General features: G+C 46.5%; 1 protein-coding gene across 1 annotated transcript in view; it reads left to right on the top strand.

Moving 5' to 3' along the window:
- NBAS (NBAS subunit of NRZ tethering complex) overlaps nucleotides 1-20,298 on the top strand; it is a 1,027,824-nt gene that overhangs the window by 488,162 nt on the left and 519,364 nt on the right. Inside the window, 1 exon segment of the mRNA XM_075341124.1 lies at nucleotides 16,750-16,863. Coding sequence (XP_075197239.1) covers nucleotides 16,750-16,863 — 114 coding nt within the window.

Raw genomic sequence — 20,298 nt, 5'->3', positions numbered from 1 at the left:
TTACTCCTTATACCCCTGATCCTGTAATGTAATACATTATTATGCTTATTCCCAATCCGTCCTTTACAGTATCTGCTACGGTTTGCCCCGAGCCCAGCTCCAAAGTGAAGGACTCTCAGTTTAGAAGAGCTTTATATCATCTGCCAAATAAAGATCATGTAATGGCCCGTGCTCGCCCACATTCACAGGCACTTCTGGAAAGGTCACCGTGCAGCGAGGTTTCAGATTGACTCCTTTCCATTTGTTTAATGGCCATGTGATAATGTCAGCACACGATGCACCTCCGCTTTATGCAACACTTCTGTTTCTCTTAATGGACTCTTGTTCTCCATTCTATTTTCCAGTCTCTCCTATTGTATTCTTTTTTTTATTACAATCGTAACTTATTACAAGCTGATGCCTTGCTACGGAGCTACTGCAGGCTGTAGAGAAAACCAAATATATGATTGCTGTCTTTGGAAAGGAAGACACTTTACGTTGAGACCCTGTGCGGCAAAGTCTTAGGGGTACTTTGCACACTACGACATCGCAGGTGCGATGTCGGTGGGGTCAAATCGAAAGTGACGCACATCCGGTGTCGCTGTTGATATCGTAGTGTGTAAATCCTTTTTGATACGATTAACGAGCGCAAAAGCGTCGTTATCGTATGATCGGTGTAGTGTCCGACATTTTCATAATTTTGCTGCAGCGACGGTACGATGTTGTTCCTCGTTCCTGCGGCAGCACACATCGCTGTGTGAGAAGCCGCAGGAGTGAAGAACATCAGCGTACCTGCATCACTGTGGTTCACGACCGCTATGCGGAAGGACGGTGGAGGGTGGGATGTTTACGTCCCGCTCATCTCCGCCCCTCCGCTTCTATTGGCCGCCTGTCGTGTGACGTCGCTGATATGCCACACGACCCGCCCCCTTAGGAAGGAAGCGGTTCGCCGGTCAGAGCAACGTCGCAGGGCAGGTAAGTGCATGTGAAGCTGCCGTAGAGATAATGTTCGCTACAGCAGCTATCACAAGATATCGCTGCTGAGACGGGGGCGGGGACTATCGCTCTCGGCATCGCAGCAATCGGCCTGCGATGTCATATAGTGTGAAAGTACCCCTTAGAACAAGGGAAGACATCCATGTAGGAAGATGCTAAAACCCACCAGACTTGGTTGTATTATTACATTGGTTGTGAGGGTCATCATAGGGCCCCATAATGTTAAACATAACTTAGTAGAATATTAAATATATGCCATATTTTCCAGTTTGTAAGACAAACTCCCCACCCCTCCACCCCACAAAACTGGGGGGAAAATTGGGGTGTGTCTTACAAACCACATATGGTTTATCGGGGCGGTAGTGTTGGTGCAGGGTCAGCAATTTGGAGGGGGTGTCACTGCAGTGGAGCAGCTCAGAATTGTCAGTGTGCACCAGCGGAGGGTTGGCAATACTGTGGACTCGTGGGCTTATCACAGCAGCAGGCGCCATTGATCTGGCGATGGGCTCGGAGGAGGGGGTGTCACGTCTGAAGAGGCTCAGTGTGCAGTTGTGGAAGGTCAGCGATACTGCGGGCTCGTGAGGTTTCGCAGGGGTGGGTGCCATTAATCTGCGGGTTGCTTTAAATTGCCGGCAATTGATGCCATGAACTTCAAGAAAATGGCCTCCGCGGCCATTTTCTTGAGGTCCATCGTGTCAATGGCCGGCGATTCAGTGGAGCCCTCAGTCCGCCAGCAGATCAATGGTGCTCGCCGCCGCGACACCCCACGAGCTCGCAGTGTTATCAACATTCCTCACACTGACCCTTTTGGGCTGCGACACCCCCTCCGAGCCCGCAGCATCGCTGACCCTCCTGAGCCGCGACACCCCCTCCTCCGAGCCCGCAGCATCGCTGACCCTCCTGAGCCACGACACCCCCTCTTCTGAGCCCGCCGCATCGCTGACCTTCCTAAGCCGCGACACCCCGTCCTCCGAGCCTGCAGCATCGCTAACCCTCCTGAGCCGCGACACCCTCTCCTCCGAGCCCGCAGCATCGCATACCCTGCCTCCTGTGACTTTCCTGAGCTGCTCCACCATCGCCGCTCCCCCCTAGTGAGCTAATATAAGAGGCAGTAGGATTATAATATTTTTAACAGTAAAAAATATTTTTTTCCTATTTTCCTCCTTCAAATTTGGGGTGCGTCCTAGAAAACGAAAAATACGCTATATATAACCTTTTGAATTCATGGATAAAATTTATATTCAGTGAAGACAGACTTTCCAATACTGAGATAGGAGCCAGTTAGTGCTCATGAAGTTCAATAGAGAACTACAACTGTCATTTCAGGAGAACTTGCAGCAGAATGTCAGTCTTCCTCTAGCTCCTCCCTCTCCCTCAATCTTAAAAGCACCAAATGCCATCTCCTACCTCAGTAATGGGAAAAGTTGACTTTTTTTAAATCTGATTTTACACTTATTACCCATGAATTGAAAGAGCGAACGATCAGGAGGAGAAAGAAGCAGATTTCTCTAAGATACATTACACAGTTGCTTTTTTTCGTGTGCACTATAGATTCATGCAATACAAATTAAAACGAGGGCTACTGTTTAAATAGTCCAGTGGAAAGTCCTCTGAAGGAGCTCTCTCAACATCATAAATAGTTAAGTGTAAAAACAGGCAATTTTTAATAATAATAATAATAATAATAATTAATAATATAATAAAAAAAATCCCCTTGGTTCTCAAAAATAAAGAGATTTTTAATGTTATAATAGTTCACCGCTTATTGCATGAGTTAATGGCCAGCCCTGCAGTCTAACAGAGGAGTCCTGGGCAAGATGTGCAGCGCTTGCAAGCTCTAATAGAAAGAGCTTGTAAGTGCTTCTCTGAAGCTGGGTAGTGAGGTCTGCATAATGACTGTCTGGAACGTGCACTAATATGAGGAGAATCCAGCACTTCTGGAAGCTATTGGTGCTCCGAGTCCATCCCTTATATATCAGTATAAAAACAATCTGGCACTCATATGCGAACAAAGTGAAAAGCAATAGCAAGTTTATTTTGCTGTCCCAAATGTGATTGTGTATAAATTTTTGTGCTGTTTCGCTCAAAGCAGATTTTTCCCACACATACTCTGTGAAAATATGTACAACTAGCTGTACTACCCGGCTTCGCCCGGGTTAATAACTGTTGTTAACAAAATAGAATGTATTAACATTCCCGGGATAGAATGTATAAATAGAATGTATTAACGCCCGGGATAGTAACTGTCTCTCTGTTTCTCTCCCAGTCTCTGTCTGTCTCCCCCTCTGTATCTCTCTCTCTCTCTCTTTGTCTGTCTGTCTCTTTCTCCGTCTGTCTCAATCTCTTTCCCTGTCTGTCACTTTCCCTGTCTGTCACTTTCCCTGTCTGTCACTTTCGCTGTCTGTCACTTTCCCTGTCTGTCACTTTCCCTGTCTGTCACTTTCCCTGTCTGTCACTTTCGCTGTCTGTCACTTTCCCTGTCTGTCACTTTCCCTGTCTGTCACTTTCCCTGTCTGTCACTTTCCCTGTCTGTCACTTTCCCTGTCTGTCACTTTCCCTGTCTGTCACTTTCCCTGTCTGTCACTTTCCCGGTCTGTCACTTTCCCGGTCTGTCACTTTCCCTGTCTGTCACTTTCCCTGTCTGTCACTTTCCCTGTCTGTCACTTTCCCTCTCTTTCCCTCTCTTTCCCTCTCTTTCCCTCTCTTTCCCTCTCTTTCCCTCTCTTTCCCTCTCTTTCCCTCTCTTTCCCTCTCTTTCCCTCGCTTTCCCTCGCTTTCCCTCTCTTTCCCTCTCTTTCCCTCTCTTTCCCTCGCTTTCCCTCGCTTTCCCTCGCTTTCCCTCTCTTTCCCTCTCTTTCCCTCTCTTTCCCTCTCTTTCCCTCTCTTTCCCTCGCTTTCCCTCGCTTTCCCTCGCTTTCCCTCTCTTTCCCTCTCTTTCCCTCTCTTTCCCTCTCTTTCCCTCTCTTTCCCTCTCTTTCCCTCTCTGTCTCTTTCCCTCTGTTTTATTCCCTGTGTCTGTCTCTTTCCCTTTCTTTCCCTGTCTGTTTCCCTGTGTCTGTCTCTTTGTCTGTGTCTGTCTCTTTCCCTGTCAGTCTGTCTCTTTGTGTCTGTTTCTTACCCTGTCTGTGCCTGCCTCTTTCCTTGTCTGTGTCTGCCTCTTTCCCTGGCTGCATTGTGACATGCCAACATTCCATTTAAGGGCGTGGCTGTGCATTCTTCTGAAGTTCTGGCTGCACTGTGGCTCCCAGCCCCATTCGCTTTAATGGAGGCAGGTTTTTTGGCGAATAACTGTAAAGTGCGGGGTTAATATTTCCCTCAAAACATAGCCTATGACGTTCTCGGGGTCCAGACGTGTGTGTGTGCAAAATTTTGTGGCTGTAGCTGCAACGGTGCAGATGTCAATCCCGGACACACACACACACACACACACACACACACACACACACACACACACACACACACACACACACACACACACACACACACACACACACACACACAGCTTTATATATTAGATATAAGGAAGGACATGATGCATCAGGAGGTCATGGCGGATATATGACAAAGTAGTACAGCAATAATCGACGAGAATAAGTATAATGATACGTGCAATAATGCTCTAGAATATAATGAGGTTTGGACAGCAATATAGCATCATTATCACTATAAGAAAGAAAAGAAATGAAATAAAAAATGGAAAATAAAAGCTCTGCAAGGACAAAATGATAGAGGTCTACAAAGCAAGTATACAAAGCAAGTAGTTTTCTTTGTTGTATCATTATGCAATAAAGAAAACCACTTGTCACCTAATCATATTTGAAAAGCTTAGTCAGAATACAAGGAAACCGGAACAAAAGACATATAGAGGTGGTCGTGCAACCAAATCCTTGATGGCAGGATACCGTTATGAAACGAGCACCTGGATTAGAAACATTAGCTCATTTTTCTAATGCAATTGAAGGCTTCTCAGGTGTGATATACATAAATGTGAAAGTCTTACTATCTGGGGTTCGGCCACCTAATTAGAAAATGAGGTTGAACAGCGCTGAGGAGCATGCGATCAGGAGTGATGTGCTGTAGAAGATGTGGTGCAGCCACTATTTATACCACCTCTCGCGGCATCACTTCCGCCACTTATCTGCTTCTTGCATGCATCCAGTTCTAATTTATAGGGCAATGTGCATGCTACAGTGGATACGGAAAGTATTCAGACCCCTTTAAATTTGTCACCCTTTGTTTCATTGCAGCCATTTGGTAAATTAAAAAAAAAAAAATCAATTTTTTTTTCTCATTAATGTGCACTCTGCACCCCACCTTGACAGAAAAAAAAACAGAAATGTAGATGTAGCACCCAGGGAGCAGGGGGAATCCGGCACGGGGTCTCGTACCTGAGTTACTCGTCACCGGGCAGTTGTGGTGAGCTTGGATGTCGCGGTGGCCTGCCCGGCTTGGTGCCCTGTGGTGTACACCAATAAGGAGGGAGGATGATGGGGATTGTACTAGGAAGATTATTGTGACTCCACCTGTGGTATGCGGCCAGAGATTAGCCGCTGCTGCTGTCGCTGTCCTCCAGGGCAGATGGTAATAGCAGCAAAGATGATGTCACCACAGATGGAGCGGGCCCCAGGGAAATAAGGGCGGTGGGGACGGCCGGTGGTGCCGAAGCGCGGGGCGGCGGCACTGGCAATGACAAGGTCGACACCGGAGCTGTGGTGCAAAGTTTTTTTTACTCTCAGTTCCTAAGATACCCCGGTGGTGCCGCTCTCCGCCGCGATGGGCTCCAGCTGGTCCCGGGTAAAACAAAGGAGTTGCTTCAGAACAACTCTGTGACCATTCTTGACCGACCCAGCCAGAGCCCTGACCTAAACCCAATGGAGAATCTCTGGAGAGACCTGAAAATGGCTGTCCATCAATGTTCACCATCCAATCTGATGGAACTGGAGAGAATCTGCAAGGAAGAATGGCAGAGGATCCCCAAATCCAGGTGTGAAAAAGTTGTTGCATCATTCCCAAGAAGACTCATGGCTGTACTAGTTCAAAAGGAGGCTGCTACTCAATACTGAGCAAAGGGTCTGAATACTTATGACCATGTGATGTTTTAGTTTTTCTTGTTTAATAAATTTGCAAAAATTTCTACATTTCTGTTATTTTCTGACAAGATCGGGTGCAGACAGTACATTAATGAGAAAAAAGGAACTTTTTTGAATCTACCAAATGGCTGCAATGAAAGAAAGAGAAAAAAATTTAAAGGGGTCTGAATACTTTTCGTACCTGCTGATATGTCGGTCAACACCTTGACCTTAGAGTTGGGAGCTAAGGGGTTAAAAAGTGCAATAAGGTCTTATCAAGATAGTTTGTTATTGACATGCAAGGATAACTTAACTTGTTAAGTTGTGGTAACCACAACACAAGAGATGTTTCATATGTTTAGACAGCTGCTGCAGAATCTACGGACCGAGGGTCCAATGATATCAGGAGGGAATGAAAATTGTGGCCAGATCTGTGCTGCTGCAATGTCATGGGAAGAACCAAGATGGCACCATGTCATGGGAAAAACTAGGATGACACAATGTCATGGGAATAACCAGGATGACACCATATCATGAGAAGAACTAGGATGACACCATGTCATGGAAAGAACTAGGATGACACCATGTCATTGGAAGAGTCAGGGCGACACAATGTCATTGGAAGAACTAGGATGACGTAATGTCATTGGAAAAACCAGGATGACACCATGTCATGGGAAGAACCAGGAGGACACCATGTCATGGGAAGAATCAGGAGGACACCATGTCATGGGAAGAATCAGGAGGACACCATGTCATGGGAAGAATCAGGAGGACACCATGTCATGGGAAGAATCAGGAGGACACCATGTCATGGGAAGAACCAGGAGGACACCATGTCATGGGAAGAACCAGGAGGACACCATGTCATGGGAAGAACCAGGAGGACACCATGTCATGGGAAGAACCAGGAGGACACCATGTCATGGGAAGAACCAGGAGGACACCATGTCATGGGAAGAACCAGGAGGACACCATGTCATGGGAAGAACCAGGAGGACACCATGTCATGGGAAGAACCAGGTTGACACCATGTCATGGGAAGAACCAGGTTGACACCATGTCATGGGAAGAACCAGGAGGACACCATGTCATGGCAAGAACCAGGACGACACCATGTCATGGGAAGAACCAGGACGACACCATGTCATGGGAAGAACCAGGATGACACCATGTCATGGGAAGATGATCCAGGATGACACCATGTTGTTGGAAAAACTAGGATGACACAATGTCCTTTCAAGAATCAGGAGGACACCATGTCGTTGGAAGAACCAGGATGACACAAGCAAGATTTGATGTGGTTTATTGTGAACATGATGCGAAGTGTTCCACACCTCTTCTTCAGCACAAACCGAGACACCTTGCCCTTTATAGTGCTGCCATTACTAGTACCATATTTAGCACTCTTTTTACAGTTCAGCTATGAAAGCTTTGTTCACAGCGACAGTCATAACACAAACCACAACTCTAATCACGGCCACCATCTGTGCTGGGCAGACACTAATTATAGTCGGTGAGTAAAAAAAAAAAATCATATCTTTTTTTTTCTTTCTACTCTTTAGAAATAAAGAAATGTGCAGTCGAGACTCTAAGATCTTTTGCTGCAAATGCCAGAGTAAGATTTTTCCCTTTAATGGCCCCTATCTCCTCTCCCCGCAGGTTATGACCCTTCTCTCCTCTCCCCGCAGTTTATGACCCTTCTCTCCTCTCCCCGCAGGTTATGACCCTTCTCTCCTCTCCCTGCAGTTTATGACCCTTCTCTCCTCTCCCCTGCAGGTTATGACCCTTCTCTCCTCTCCCCGCAGGTTATGACCCTTCTCTCCTCTCCCCTGCAGGTTATGACCCTTCTCTCCTCTCCCCTGCAGGTTATGACCCTTCTCTCCTCTCCCTGCAGGTTATGACCCTTCTCTCCTCTCCCTGCAGTTTATGACCCTTCTCTCCTCTCCCCGCAATTTATGACCCTTCTCTCCTCTCCCCGCAGGTTATGACCCTTCTCTCCTCTCCCCTGCAGGTTATGACCCTTCTCTCCTCTCCCCTGCAGGTTATGACCCTTCTCTCCTCTCCCCTGCAGGTTATGACCCTTCTCTCCTCTCCCCGCAATTTATGACCCTTCTCTCCTCTCCCCTGCAGGTTATGACCCTTCTCTCCTCTCCCCTGCAGGTTATGACCCTTCTCTCCTCTCCCCGCAGGTTATAACCCTTCCCTCCTCTCCCCGCAGGTTATGACCCTTCTGCAGGTTATGACCCTTCTCTCCTCTCCCCTGCAGGTTATGACCCTTATCTCCTCTCCCCTGCAGGTTATGACCCTTCTCTCTTCTCCCCTGCAGGTTATGACCCTTCTCTCCTCTCCCCGCAGGTTATGACCCTTTTCTTCTCTCCCGGCAGGTTATGACCCTTTTCTTCTCTCCCGGCAGGTTATGACCCTTCTCTCCTCTCCCCGCAATTTATGACCCTTCTCTCCTCTCCCCGCAGGTTATGACCCTTCTCTCCTCTCCCCTGCAGGTTATGACCCTTCTCTCCTCTCCCCGCAGGTTATGACCCTTCTCTCCTCTCCCCGCAAGTTATGACCCTTCTCTCCTCTCCCCTGCAGGTTATGACCCTTCTCTCCTCTCCCCGCAGGTTATGACCCTTCTCTCCTCTCCCCGCAGGTTATGACCCTTCTCTCCTCTCCCCTACAGGTTATGACCATTCTCTCCTCTCCCCGCAGGTTATGACCCTTCTCTCCTCTCCTCGCAGGTTATGACCCTTCTCTCCTCTCCCCTGCAGGTTATGACCCTTCTCTCCTCTCCCCTACAGGTTATGACCATTCTCTCCTCTCCCCGCAGGTTATGACCCTTCTCTCCTCTCCTCGCAGGTTATGACCTTTCCCTCTCTTTCTGAATTCTTTCTTTTCTGAAGTTCTTCCTTTCCTTTTCCTCTCGTTTTCTCTTCTCCCCCCGCCTCTCTCTGTAAATGTGCCGCGTTCTCCTGATATACGTCTCTCCATCTCTGCTGTACTTTATACCCTGCTAAGTGCACCTTCCAGATGGAGCTTTTTATGTATTAAGGAGGCGCATTTTCTTACAGCAGACACAGAGGTAAAACATTTCCCAGAACATGTGTCTTGAATATAAAGACATCATATTTTTGCCTGCTCCATTTATTGCAGTCAAAAGCTTTTTTTTCTCTTCTCCCTAACAAGCCCAAACTTTGGAGAGGACCCTCTGTAAGCGAGTGGTGTGTATTATGCAGCAGAGCCATTATTCCAGTACTTCCCACTGTGGTTTTGCGGGATAGTTAGCGTCCCATTAGGGGTTTTGCATTGAGAAATAAAGCTCCCTGTGAGATAAAGCTAAATTGCCACTAGGTAGTGGTGTGTATGTCACTAATGGCCTCGCTGTGAAAGGTCTTCAGCACCTTGGAGAGCTCTCGGCACTGCAGCATTTACAGGCTGATTGCTGTGTGACTTGTTCCGTAAATTGCTGGGTATTTTATAGAAAGCCGGTCACATTGCAAGTAACTGCAAGGTCAGAATGGAGATTGTACTGAGAAGAGGCTGCTGGGAGTTGTAGTCCTGATGGAATTTGTGTATTTGTCTATTATTTCATGTATCTGCAGCTCCCTTGACTGGGTGGGTTGGGTGCATTGTCTAATATGGTCTTAAAGGGAATCTGTCAGCAGGTTTTTGATATTTCATCTAAGAGCAGCATGATGTAGGGAAAGCGATCCTGAATCCAGTGATGTACCACTTAGATTACTGTGTGCAGCCAATTTTGATACAGGGTTTTTAGATTTAACTATGTAGCAGAGCTGAGAGAGCTGTCCCGGCCACAACAGGCTCTCAGTAGAGACTGTACATTCACAGAGAAGTGTCATTCAAAGGAGGGGGCATGCCGGACTGCCATGCATGTGGCGTTCTAGTCCAAGCAATGAGAAGTCCTGCTGCTTAAACAAACATGGCAAATAAACAACAAATCAAACCTTGACAACACAGGCAGCCCTGAATTCTTTGTGTTAACCCTTGCAGCAGGCTATCTTCAGCTTACATGGCAAAAACCTGCTGACAGATTCCCTTTAAGATAGTCTGAATATTGTCTCATCATTCTTTCCTTGTTCTTTTACCATTCTTTACAATGCAGGAGAGACCAAATGAACAGACTAATGGTTTATTTAGCTGAGCCAATAATCTGGCAGTGAGTTCATTCCCAACTATCGGCTCAACTAAAAAGTCAAGTGTCACCCAAAGATCAACCTGAATGCTATGGTTCTCAAAATTCCCTTTTAGATGAGTGTCCAGGCTGTTAAACAATCTTGTAAGCCAATTGTTGATCATTCACTTGCCTGGTTAGACCAATAATGGACAATTGTTTAAGCCAGTATTCAGTATCCAACGAGATCGGCACTACTTGTCCAATCCATATATCGGAAAATGTGCAAAAAGTGAACCTATAAAATCACACAAGCCATAGAAATAAAATATCTATGAATATAGTATCGGCGATGAGAGTATTCAATACAGGGTGTGATGGTCAGGGCATAACTCACTGGTCTCACCACTTATTGTGGTTGCTTTGGTGAAATATTTGTGTATTTCTGTATTTTTATATGGGCATAGAACCACTTAAAGGAAATTTGTCAGCAGGTACTTGCTTTGGAATCTGAGAACAATATGATGTAGGAGCAGAAAGTCTGATTCTAGTGATGTATCACTTACTGGGTTGCTTAGTGCAGTTTTGATTGAATCCCTGTTTTTCTTAGCTGAGCCCTGTATAACCCTGCCCACACCACCGATTGGCAGTAACACAGGAAGCTGCCAATCAGTGGTGGGGGCGGTTTACACAGATTAATCTGATTGGAGGTTGCATGATAATTTCCTGCTGATAAAACACTGATTGTATTGAAACTACAACATAGCCTAATATCATACTGCTCTCAGATTAAATAGCAGTAAACTGCCTACAGATTCCCTTTAAGACTAGGTTCAGATTCTTCTTGTGTTCTACACAGAGCATTGCAATGGGATTCCATAGATTTTTTTTTGTCTAAAGCTCATTATTTGGGAATTTATATTGAAACCCCTGAGACAAATGGGTCATTCAATATAATGAGGCAGACGGTGTCACTTCTGGCCTCTGTTCTGGTGATAATCAGGGGGCCTTGTGCTAGTGTCACTGCGTTGAAACACGTGATGGTGTATCCGCGGTGTTGGATGTTGGTCTCCCCGAGGTTAGCCATCCTTACCTATGTAATCTGTTCTGGTGATGTCCGATTTCTATTTTTTAGTATTGGGGAGTGGCATCACTTTGGCTTATGATAATAATCTTCTTTTTATATAGCACCAACATATTCTGTAGCGCTTTACATACATGATCATCACTGTCCCCATAGGGACTTGATTGTGAGCCCCAATCAGTATGGAGTGTGGGAGGAATCCCCCGCAAACATGGGGAGAACATACAAACGCCTTGCAGATGTTATCCTTGATCGGATTTGAACCCAGGACCCCAGCACTGTGAGACTGCAGTGCCCACCACTGAGCCACCACAAGACTGCAGTGCCAACCACTGAGCCACCACAAGACTACAGTGCCAACCACTGAGCCACCACAAAATTGTGGTGCTAACCACTGAGCCACCATTAGACTGCAGTGCTAACCACTGAGCCACCGCTAGACTGCGGTGCCAATCACTGAGCCACCGCTAGACTGCTGTGCCAACCACTGAGCCACCGCAAGACTGCGGTGCCAACCACTGAGCCACCGCAAGACTGCGGTGCCAACCACTGAGCCACCGCAAGACTGCGGTGCCAACCACTGAGCCACCGCAAGACTGCGGTGCCAACCACTGAGCCACCACAAGACTGCAGTGCCCACCACTGAGCCACCACAAGACTGCAGTGCCAACCACTGAGCCACCACAAGACTACAGTGCCAACCACTGAGCCACCATTAGACTGCGGTGCTAACCACTGAGCCACCGCTAGACTGCGGTGCCAACCACTGAGCCACCGCAAGACTGCGGTGCCAACCACTGAGCCACCGCAAGACTGCGGTGCCAACCACTGAGCCACCGCAAGACTGCGGTGCCAACCACTGAGCCACCACAAGACTGCAGTGCCAACCACTGAGCCACCACAAGAGTGCAGTGCCCACCACTGAGCTATCGTGCCGCCTCTTATAGGGAGGATCCTGAATTTAAGACCCCACTTTCTAGGACATCCATAGGATCTAATAGTGTTTATAGAAAACCTGTTTACAAACTTAAATCTTGAGTGAATACCTTACCACTGATCCATTCATGTCTATGACATTAAAGACCTTACCGTATGGGTATGTGATGAGATTGGAATAAAGAAAAGCCCTTCCAATGCACCGCTGGCTGGTGAAGCGGTGTCAGGAGCAATGACAACTCCTCGTTAGTCTTTATTCTAGAAATCTCGGGTGATTTCCAGCCCCGCTACACACACGTCCGATTATTCCATCATTTCATCACAGTGTCTCCTATAGTTTGTTTGCGCTAATAAACAGAGAGCCGATCGTTCTCCTAGCATTTATGTAAAATATTCATCGAAATGACCATTAAACATATGCAGACATTTTTATTCCTCCATCCAGCAGCCCAAGTAAAGCTTTATGAGCAGCAAAGCGCTCCCTTATAACAAACGCTATAAATGTGCGGCAGGAAATGGGCAAATAAATATACTTTATTTTCGGCACTGCGCTCTTCATCTGCGCGCGAGAAGAAGATGAGGAAGGGGGAAGACGCCGGAGAAGTGGCTGTAAGTTGTTCCATTGTTAACTTGGTTACCTCGGGTAACTTCCTCGCCAGCCTTTTTGTTTTTCTCCCGAACGCTGGCGTTTTGCATACTGATTACTTATTAGAGCCGCGTACACTCCAGTGCTTAATGTAGCTTTCATTATCTCCTTCTCCGAGTGCACAGCTCCGCGTTAAGCATCTGTATCCCCCCACTCTCCATTATTGTCTGTCTGGAACATCTGCTCCCGCGCTGTACGTTTTCCAATTGTGATAAATGTCTACACTTCTACTTTGTGCATTCTGATTGTTTGGGAATCTGACGAGCGATTGCCCGTCAGCGGTAACTCGTGCCGGAATCACCGGCGGCCAAGTCAACTCTCCGGGCATCTCGCGAAAGAAAAAGCAAAGCCGCAGTCAGGTGTTGTGTGATCCTGTCCGGGGCGCTGATATCTCGCACTCTTGGCAGTTCTTTCGCTCAACATATTGATTGAAATGTTTACTCATCACCTCTGCGGCAGGCAACGCTCGGAGCCAACACCGCCATTACGAGCCTGCCTTGAATGGTTGACTACCTCTTCGTGCATAAACATGGAAGCACAAGTGGTTCTTCTTCTTTTCTTTTAAGAGTCTAAGTTTTTTTTTGTTTTTTTTTTTTTTAGCTGCAGAAAAAAAAAACCCATCAAGGAAAGTATGCACTCTACTAAGAGCCCATAAGTTTGGTTACGAAACATATATGCACCACGTGTGATGTCCAGACCCTAAGGCTATGTGCGCACGTTGCGTTCAATTCCGCAGCGTGTAAGTCATTGCCTGTGCGTCTCAGAACGCAGCTGAAAAAGCTGCCTTCTGAGACACATTCGGCAGAATGCAATGTGCGCACATTCCTGGAGAGAATTCATGCGTTCTGGATGCTTTTATTGCCATAGACAGAGTGGGAAAAGCATCCAGAACGCACATTTTTCACAGTGCGGTCCTACTCGGCTCTGCACCATCCCAATAGACTTGCAGCAGAGCCGAGTGGGACCGCATTGTCAATAAGAGCATGGCTGGCTGCGAGACAGTGCCGCGCGATCAGAATGAACTCTGATGAACTTCACCCGACTTCATTGTTATTGCACGGCTCTGTGTGCCGCGGCTTGATTTGGGGTCACACATGAAGGACTCACCTGTGATCACAAATCCCCTGAGTGACTGCAGGGAACTGCACGATCAGCTGTGCTTTCACTCAGGTTCCTCGTGGTCACAGCTGCAGTCCCCCACCTGAGAGCAGTGGCCGCGAGTAACCTCAGTGACAGCACAGCTGATCGCGCGACTCACTTCAGTTGCTGCATGGAGCTGACAGGAGCAGCGGTGTTCTACCGCTGCTCCTGTCAGCTTCCAATGTAGCAGAGCTGAAAGCGTCGTGGGACCTTGCGTGGATTACTTCGGACCTGGAGGTGTTGTTGTGGGGTTAATAAAGGGGTGAAAGAGGGTGGATTTTTTTGTCTTTCATTCCAAATAAAGGATTTTTTGGATGTTTGTGTTTCTTTAACTTACAGGTTAATCATGGAAGGTATCTCGGGGTGACGCCTGCCATGATTAACCTAGGACTTAGTGGCAGCTATGGGCTGCTGCCATTAACTCCTTATTACCCCGTTTGCGACCGCACCAGGGCAATTCGGGATGAGCCGGGTAACATCCCGGGACTGTCGCATCAAATGGATGCGGCAATTCCGGGCGGCTGCTGGCTGATATTGATAGGCTGGGGAGCTCCCCATAACGAGGAGCTCTCCATCCTGAGAATACCAGCCTTCAGCCGTGTGGCTTTACCCTGGCTGGTATCCACATTGGGGGGGGGGGGGGGGGGGTCCGCACGTCGTTTTTTTCAATTATTTATTATTTTTTTTTTACTGCTTGATATAGACACGCCCACTGGAGGCTGTGATTGGTTGCAGTGAGACAGCTGTCACTCAGCATGGGGGAGTGTCTGACTGCAACCAATCATAGGCACCGGTGGGCGGAGGAAGCAGTGAATACTAGATGGATTAATGAGCGGCCGGCATTTTCAAAAGAGAAGCCGCCACAGTGTGAACGCCGTGCCGGTGATAGTGGATCGGGGAGTATGAGAGAGGGGGTGGGAGGGAGAGACCGACGCAGAGTTTTTGACAAATTTTAAGCAACTAAAACGCTGCATTTGAAAAAGCATTGTGCGCACAAGAAAGCCCTATTTCTCATAGACTTTGCCTGGAAATCAAAACGCATGCAATTTTGCATTAAAATGCTGCAGCTCAAAACGCTGCAGAAACGCAAGAAAAATGCAACGTGCGCACATAGCCTAAAGGGTAATAAACTAAAGCAAATGAAGTTATTGGATAGGGAAACATGGAGGTTGCCCTAAAAAAGAAAAGTCCCTTAACGAGAAGAAGGAAATAAGGAATCGACAGATGAGGAGCCTTCTGTGCATGACGTCTCCTTAACATGAACGATGGGAGCTGGCTTTTTTTTTGTGTGAGATGTTTGGCTCCTGCATTGACAAGTGAGAAGCAATACACGAGTCCATAATTGAATTATGTTGTTCATGTCCTTTTTCCCCCACTTCTAGCTGGGACCGGTAGTGAGTGCATGTCTCCAAATGGCCAATGCATATACATATTTAAGATTGTGAGGTCACGAGGCCCACTGGGAAGCTGGTGAATCCCACAATGGGACCTTGAACTAAAAGTGGTCCTCCCTTTTTTAATGATAGCTGGTCATCAGGCATGGAAAGAATCCTTTGCCTTACGCTTTGCACCCTACCTGCCGGAGGTTGTGTGATGTTAAATGAATAGACACTTGGAAGACAAAATAATCAGGTCGTGTTATTGAACTGTGCCAAACAGTCTGACTCCTGTTTTAATTTCTGTAAAAAAAAACAAAACAAAACATATGTTTCTTCCAAAATGCTGCTTTTCCCGCTGGCCGGTGAAGTTTTGTTAGGAGCGACAACAGCTCCCTCATTAGTATTTATTATAGAAATCTCGGATGTTTTCCAGCACTGCTACAAACTCCTTTCCTTTGGCTGCTTATCAAGATTTACTTATTAGGAGTACAGAAGATGGCAGTGAAAGCATCAGATCAATCTGCAGCAGATTATCACTGAGACACAGGTGATGAACTGACCTTTCCACTGCCATCGTTTGTACACATAATGGTGCAGGAGATTTTTTTGATATGTAGAACACTCAAAGGAGGGAAATGCCGACCTACCACTGCCATCATCTGTACTTCAAATAGTGCAGGAGATGTTTCTAATAAGCAGACAACTCAGAGGAGGCATATGCTGACCCATGACTGCCATCGTCTGTACGCTAAATGGTGCAGGAGATGTTTCTGATAAGTGGAACGCTCAGAAGAGGCATGTGCTGACTCACCACTGCCATCATTTGTACTCTAAATGGTGCAGAAGATGTTTCTGATATGCGGAACACTCAAAGGAGGGATATGCTGACCTACCACTGCCATCATCTGTACTCTAAATGGTGCTGGAGATGTTTCTGATAAGCAGAACAAAGACATGTGCATACCCATTATTCCCATCATCTGTACTCTAAATTTGAATGTTCTGATATCAATGCAGCAAAAGGCAGGTGAATAGACTGAAGAAAACCAGCGGTTTACATTCAGTGTGTTTTTACATGAAGTAATACAAATTCCCTAATAAATTGATTTTCAAAATGATAAAAAAAAAATATGAACATCAAGTTAGTTTTTAAATTCCCACTTTTCCCCCTTCAGGCTATGCACCTGCCATTACACAGTATGTAGGTTTTGTCTGTAGTGTTCCTTTAATAATTCTAAGTGCGCCTTAATCTTCCCTCTCGTCCTTGTGTCGGCTATTTGTCTCTTTCGGTTTTAAAGCCGCAGTGTCCTGCTCCTTATTATAGTCAGTGCTGAGTAATTAGTCCCTGTAGGGAGGATGTGTAACGTGTCTTCTGTTTTCTGTCCTCGCAGTGCGCCTGTGCTCCAGCCGCCTTGGCCTCATCAAGAAGTGTATTTCTCAGTCCCCAACCAGCTACAAGCAGTCGGCGAAACTGTTGGCACTGGCTCATCTGCTGCGAGTCGCAGGTAAATACCTCTAATCATTCAACCTGGATGAGTAACACTCGGGAGGCGGCAGGATAATTATGGCATGTGCTCGTGTCCCGGCAGCGTGACGTTACGGCTGATCAATAGTAAAGACCTGCTGTAATAAGAAATCTTCATAAAGTAACTTGTAGCCATCATTTCTGTATTCAGTATTCAGTGGTGCCGGATTCCCCCCAAAGCTGCGAGCTCCTGTCCTCCCAGTCCTATTGGGCCAGTGCTTGCCATAAAGTCATACAGACCATAACTGATAGGACATATTGATGTGTTATGAACTAGTAACCGTGGACGATCACAAAAAATCCCATTAATCAGGAAAAAACAAAACCACAAGAGTAGTTGGAAACTAAGCTGACCGCAATCCTCTATCTATCGGAGAACACTAGAAGTAGCAGTGGGATGTTCCTAACACAGCTAGACACCACGTCACTGCCGGAGAAACTTGCTACACCTCAAAGATAGAAATGAGGAATCCTAACTTGCCTCTGAACAGTCCCCAAAGAAATAGCAAGCCCCCAACATGTAACGACGGTGATGTAAGAAAACATAATAAACAGAAAATATAGATTAGCAAAGGTGAGGCCCGACTTACTAGATACAACAGGACAGGACAGATAACTGATTGTGGCCAGCAAAAAACCCTGCAAAAAATACCAAACTCCTGATAGAAAAAAGTCCTAAGACCACACAGTCTTCCCCCACTAAATCAGGTGCTCTTGTGACAGACACTTTTAACAGAACTGCAGATATAATGGGAAGAAACAAAATCACAGAAAAAATAATATTCTAAAGTGCAAATAATCCAAACATGAATAGAGAGCAAGCTCCCTTTCCTGCTGGAGGAACTGCCCTGCTCACAAAAGCAGAGAGACAGATCCTCACATACAAGAAAGCAAACACTGAACAAAATGGAATAAGCAGAAACACCCTTAAGTGCAATTCCAGCAGTTAAGCACAGAAACTAGCAAACTTATCTGGAGTTGATTCAGGCACAGAATAAATGGGAGAAACTGAAGGGAAAACTCCCAGCCATATTCAGAAACAGCAGGAAACTTACATCACCGGCGGCCGCCAGGCAGAAACTGCTCTCCTAAATACACTAGGCTGATCTGCAATTGGACTTCCTGGATTCCTAATTAATTCCAACACCTGTTTGAGTTACAAATTCAGACTCAGCTTCATTACCATTCCTGGACACCAGATGGAGCTCCACACCAGCACCCACTCTGATAACATTCACAACATCGATGCATATGGTCATATGTGGTTTTTATATACTAGTATCTTTGAGTTTAACCCACATGGAACAAGGAGACTGACTATCCATCCACCGAATAGCCATTACCTTTTTTTACAATGAAAAGCAATACGAAAATGAACCCGCCATACCTCCTCATCCAAAATACCAAAATAGACATATTTTAGGGTTTAGTGCGGACCTGGATAAGAGGCGGCCCACAGGCCACATCCAGTCCACTTACTGTCTGTGACCGGCCCGCCCGTCGTAGGTCAGAGTTGGAGGCGTGGTGCTGCTTCTTCTCCTGCCGGGCGGGAACTTTTCAAATGACATACGTGCGCCGTACTGACAACATCAGGGTAAGCGCGTGTCACAGAGAAAGGTGCCAGGCAGGGAATAGAGGACAGATTCCGGAGTTCCGCTACCTACACTGTGCGGAGCTTCACAATTGCTCCCTGCCCTTGCTCGCCGGTCAGTAATGAGGGCAATCTGACCTATTGACCAGAGCTCCGGGGGATGCCTGGTCAGATTGCCCTCATCACACGCTTCGTGCCGGGCACGGAGCTATCCTGAACTCCGTATAGTGTAGGCAGCGGAACGCAGCAATCTGCCCTCTGTTCCCTGCCCGACACCTTTCCATGTGACACATTCACGCCCTGATGTCGTCAGTATGGCACGGGTGTGTCATTTGAAAAGTTCCCGCCCGGCAGGAGAAGCAGCGGCGGGGGCCCCTACAAGAACAACAGCGGCGCAGCCAGGGCCCGTACAAGAGAGGAAGGAGCTCAGCGGGGGGCCCTTACAGAGGTGCCTGAGAAGGCGACAATAAGGAGGAAGAGGTGAGTGGTGACTAATAACCTGGGGAGGTGACAATGGGGGGGTAATTGGTGACTAATATTTGGGGTGTAGTGATGTAGTATATGGGAATGTAGTGATGTAGTTTTACAGGTGTATATAGGGGTGTAGTGATGTAGTATATTACAGGTGTAGTATATAGGGGTGTAGTATATAGGGGTGTAGTATATGGGGGGTTGTTATGGTCCGGAGACCACAAAAGATCTTGCAAAAATCCCATAAAAAGGTAGTTGATGATACACAAGAGTAGTTGGAAACTTAACACTAGAACTACTGAAGTAGTCATTTTGACTACTTTGCACCATGTATTTCTATATAGGTGTCACGAGTCCAGTAGTTCTAGTGTTAACTGGCTGCAATTCACTGACTACACAAACCTCACCGCTGGTGAAGCGTTCCTAACAAACCTAGATGCCTCGTCACCGCCGGAGAACTAATTAACCTTAAAGATGAAATGAGGAATCCTGACTTGCCTCAGAGCAGCCCCAAGGGGAAGTCAAAAGCCCCCAACATATAATGACTGTGATATAAGAAAAAACAACACACAGATGGTAGATATAGAAATAAGTAAAGTGAGACCCTGCTAGCTAGATACAAAAGGATATAGGATAGATTGCTGGTTGCAGCCAATAAAAACCCTTAAAATACCAACACCTCATAATCAAAAATTCCCTGAAAGATCACACGATCTTTCCACCCACTATATCAGGAACTCTTGTGCAAATACATTAAATAACATGAGATACAAAAATACAAAACTCCTGATTAGAAACAGGGAGTATAAACTCCCTTTCTTGCTGGGAATAAATCGCCCTCCAAAAATAGTGCAGGAAGAGCACTTATTCACTTGCAAGAAACAAAAGGAATATTCTCAAACACAGATTTAGAAAAAGACATAGATTAAGCAGAAATGCCCTTCAGTTCACATTCAGCCTTTAACCAAGTCCAGACTAAGAAGACAAAATGCTTATCAGGCATAGCTGCAGACTCAGGATGACATGGGAAAAAAACAATGCAAAGGAACGAAAAAAAACGCTGTAGAAATTATTTCTGGAGAATCCACAAGGCGCACAAAATGCAAAACCTAAAGGGAAAGGCAAAAAATCAAAAGGCTAGAGGACAAAATTCAGGACATCTTCACATGAGCAGAAACAATTATCACCAGCTGCCTTCCTATTTCCCCTCAGGCTTTACTCCATAGGCTACCTGTCCCACACCTGTCTGAGCGACAGATGCAGAATCAGAATCACTACCAGCACTAGCCACCACAAGATGGAACCCAGAAACACTTCCGGGAACAGCACCATCTCTGATGATATTCACAACAG

Source organism: Anomaloglossus baeobatrachus, chromosome 3, assembly GCF_048569485.1.
Source record: "Anomaloglossus baeobatrachus isolate aAnoBae1 chromosome 3, aAnoBae1.hap1, whole genome shotgun sequence".
Taxonomy (NCBI): domain Eukaryota; kingdom Metazoa; phylum Chordata; class Amphibia; order Anura; family Aromobatidae; genus Anomaloglossus; species Anomaloglossus baeobatrachus.
This window is presented reverse-complemented; position numbering and strand designations above follow the sequence as displayed.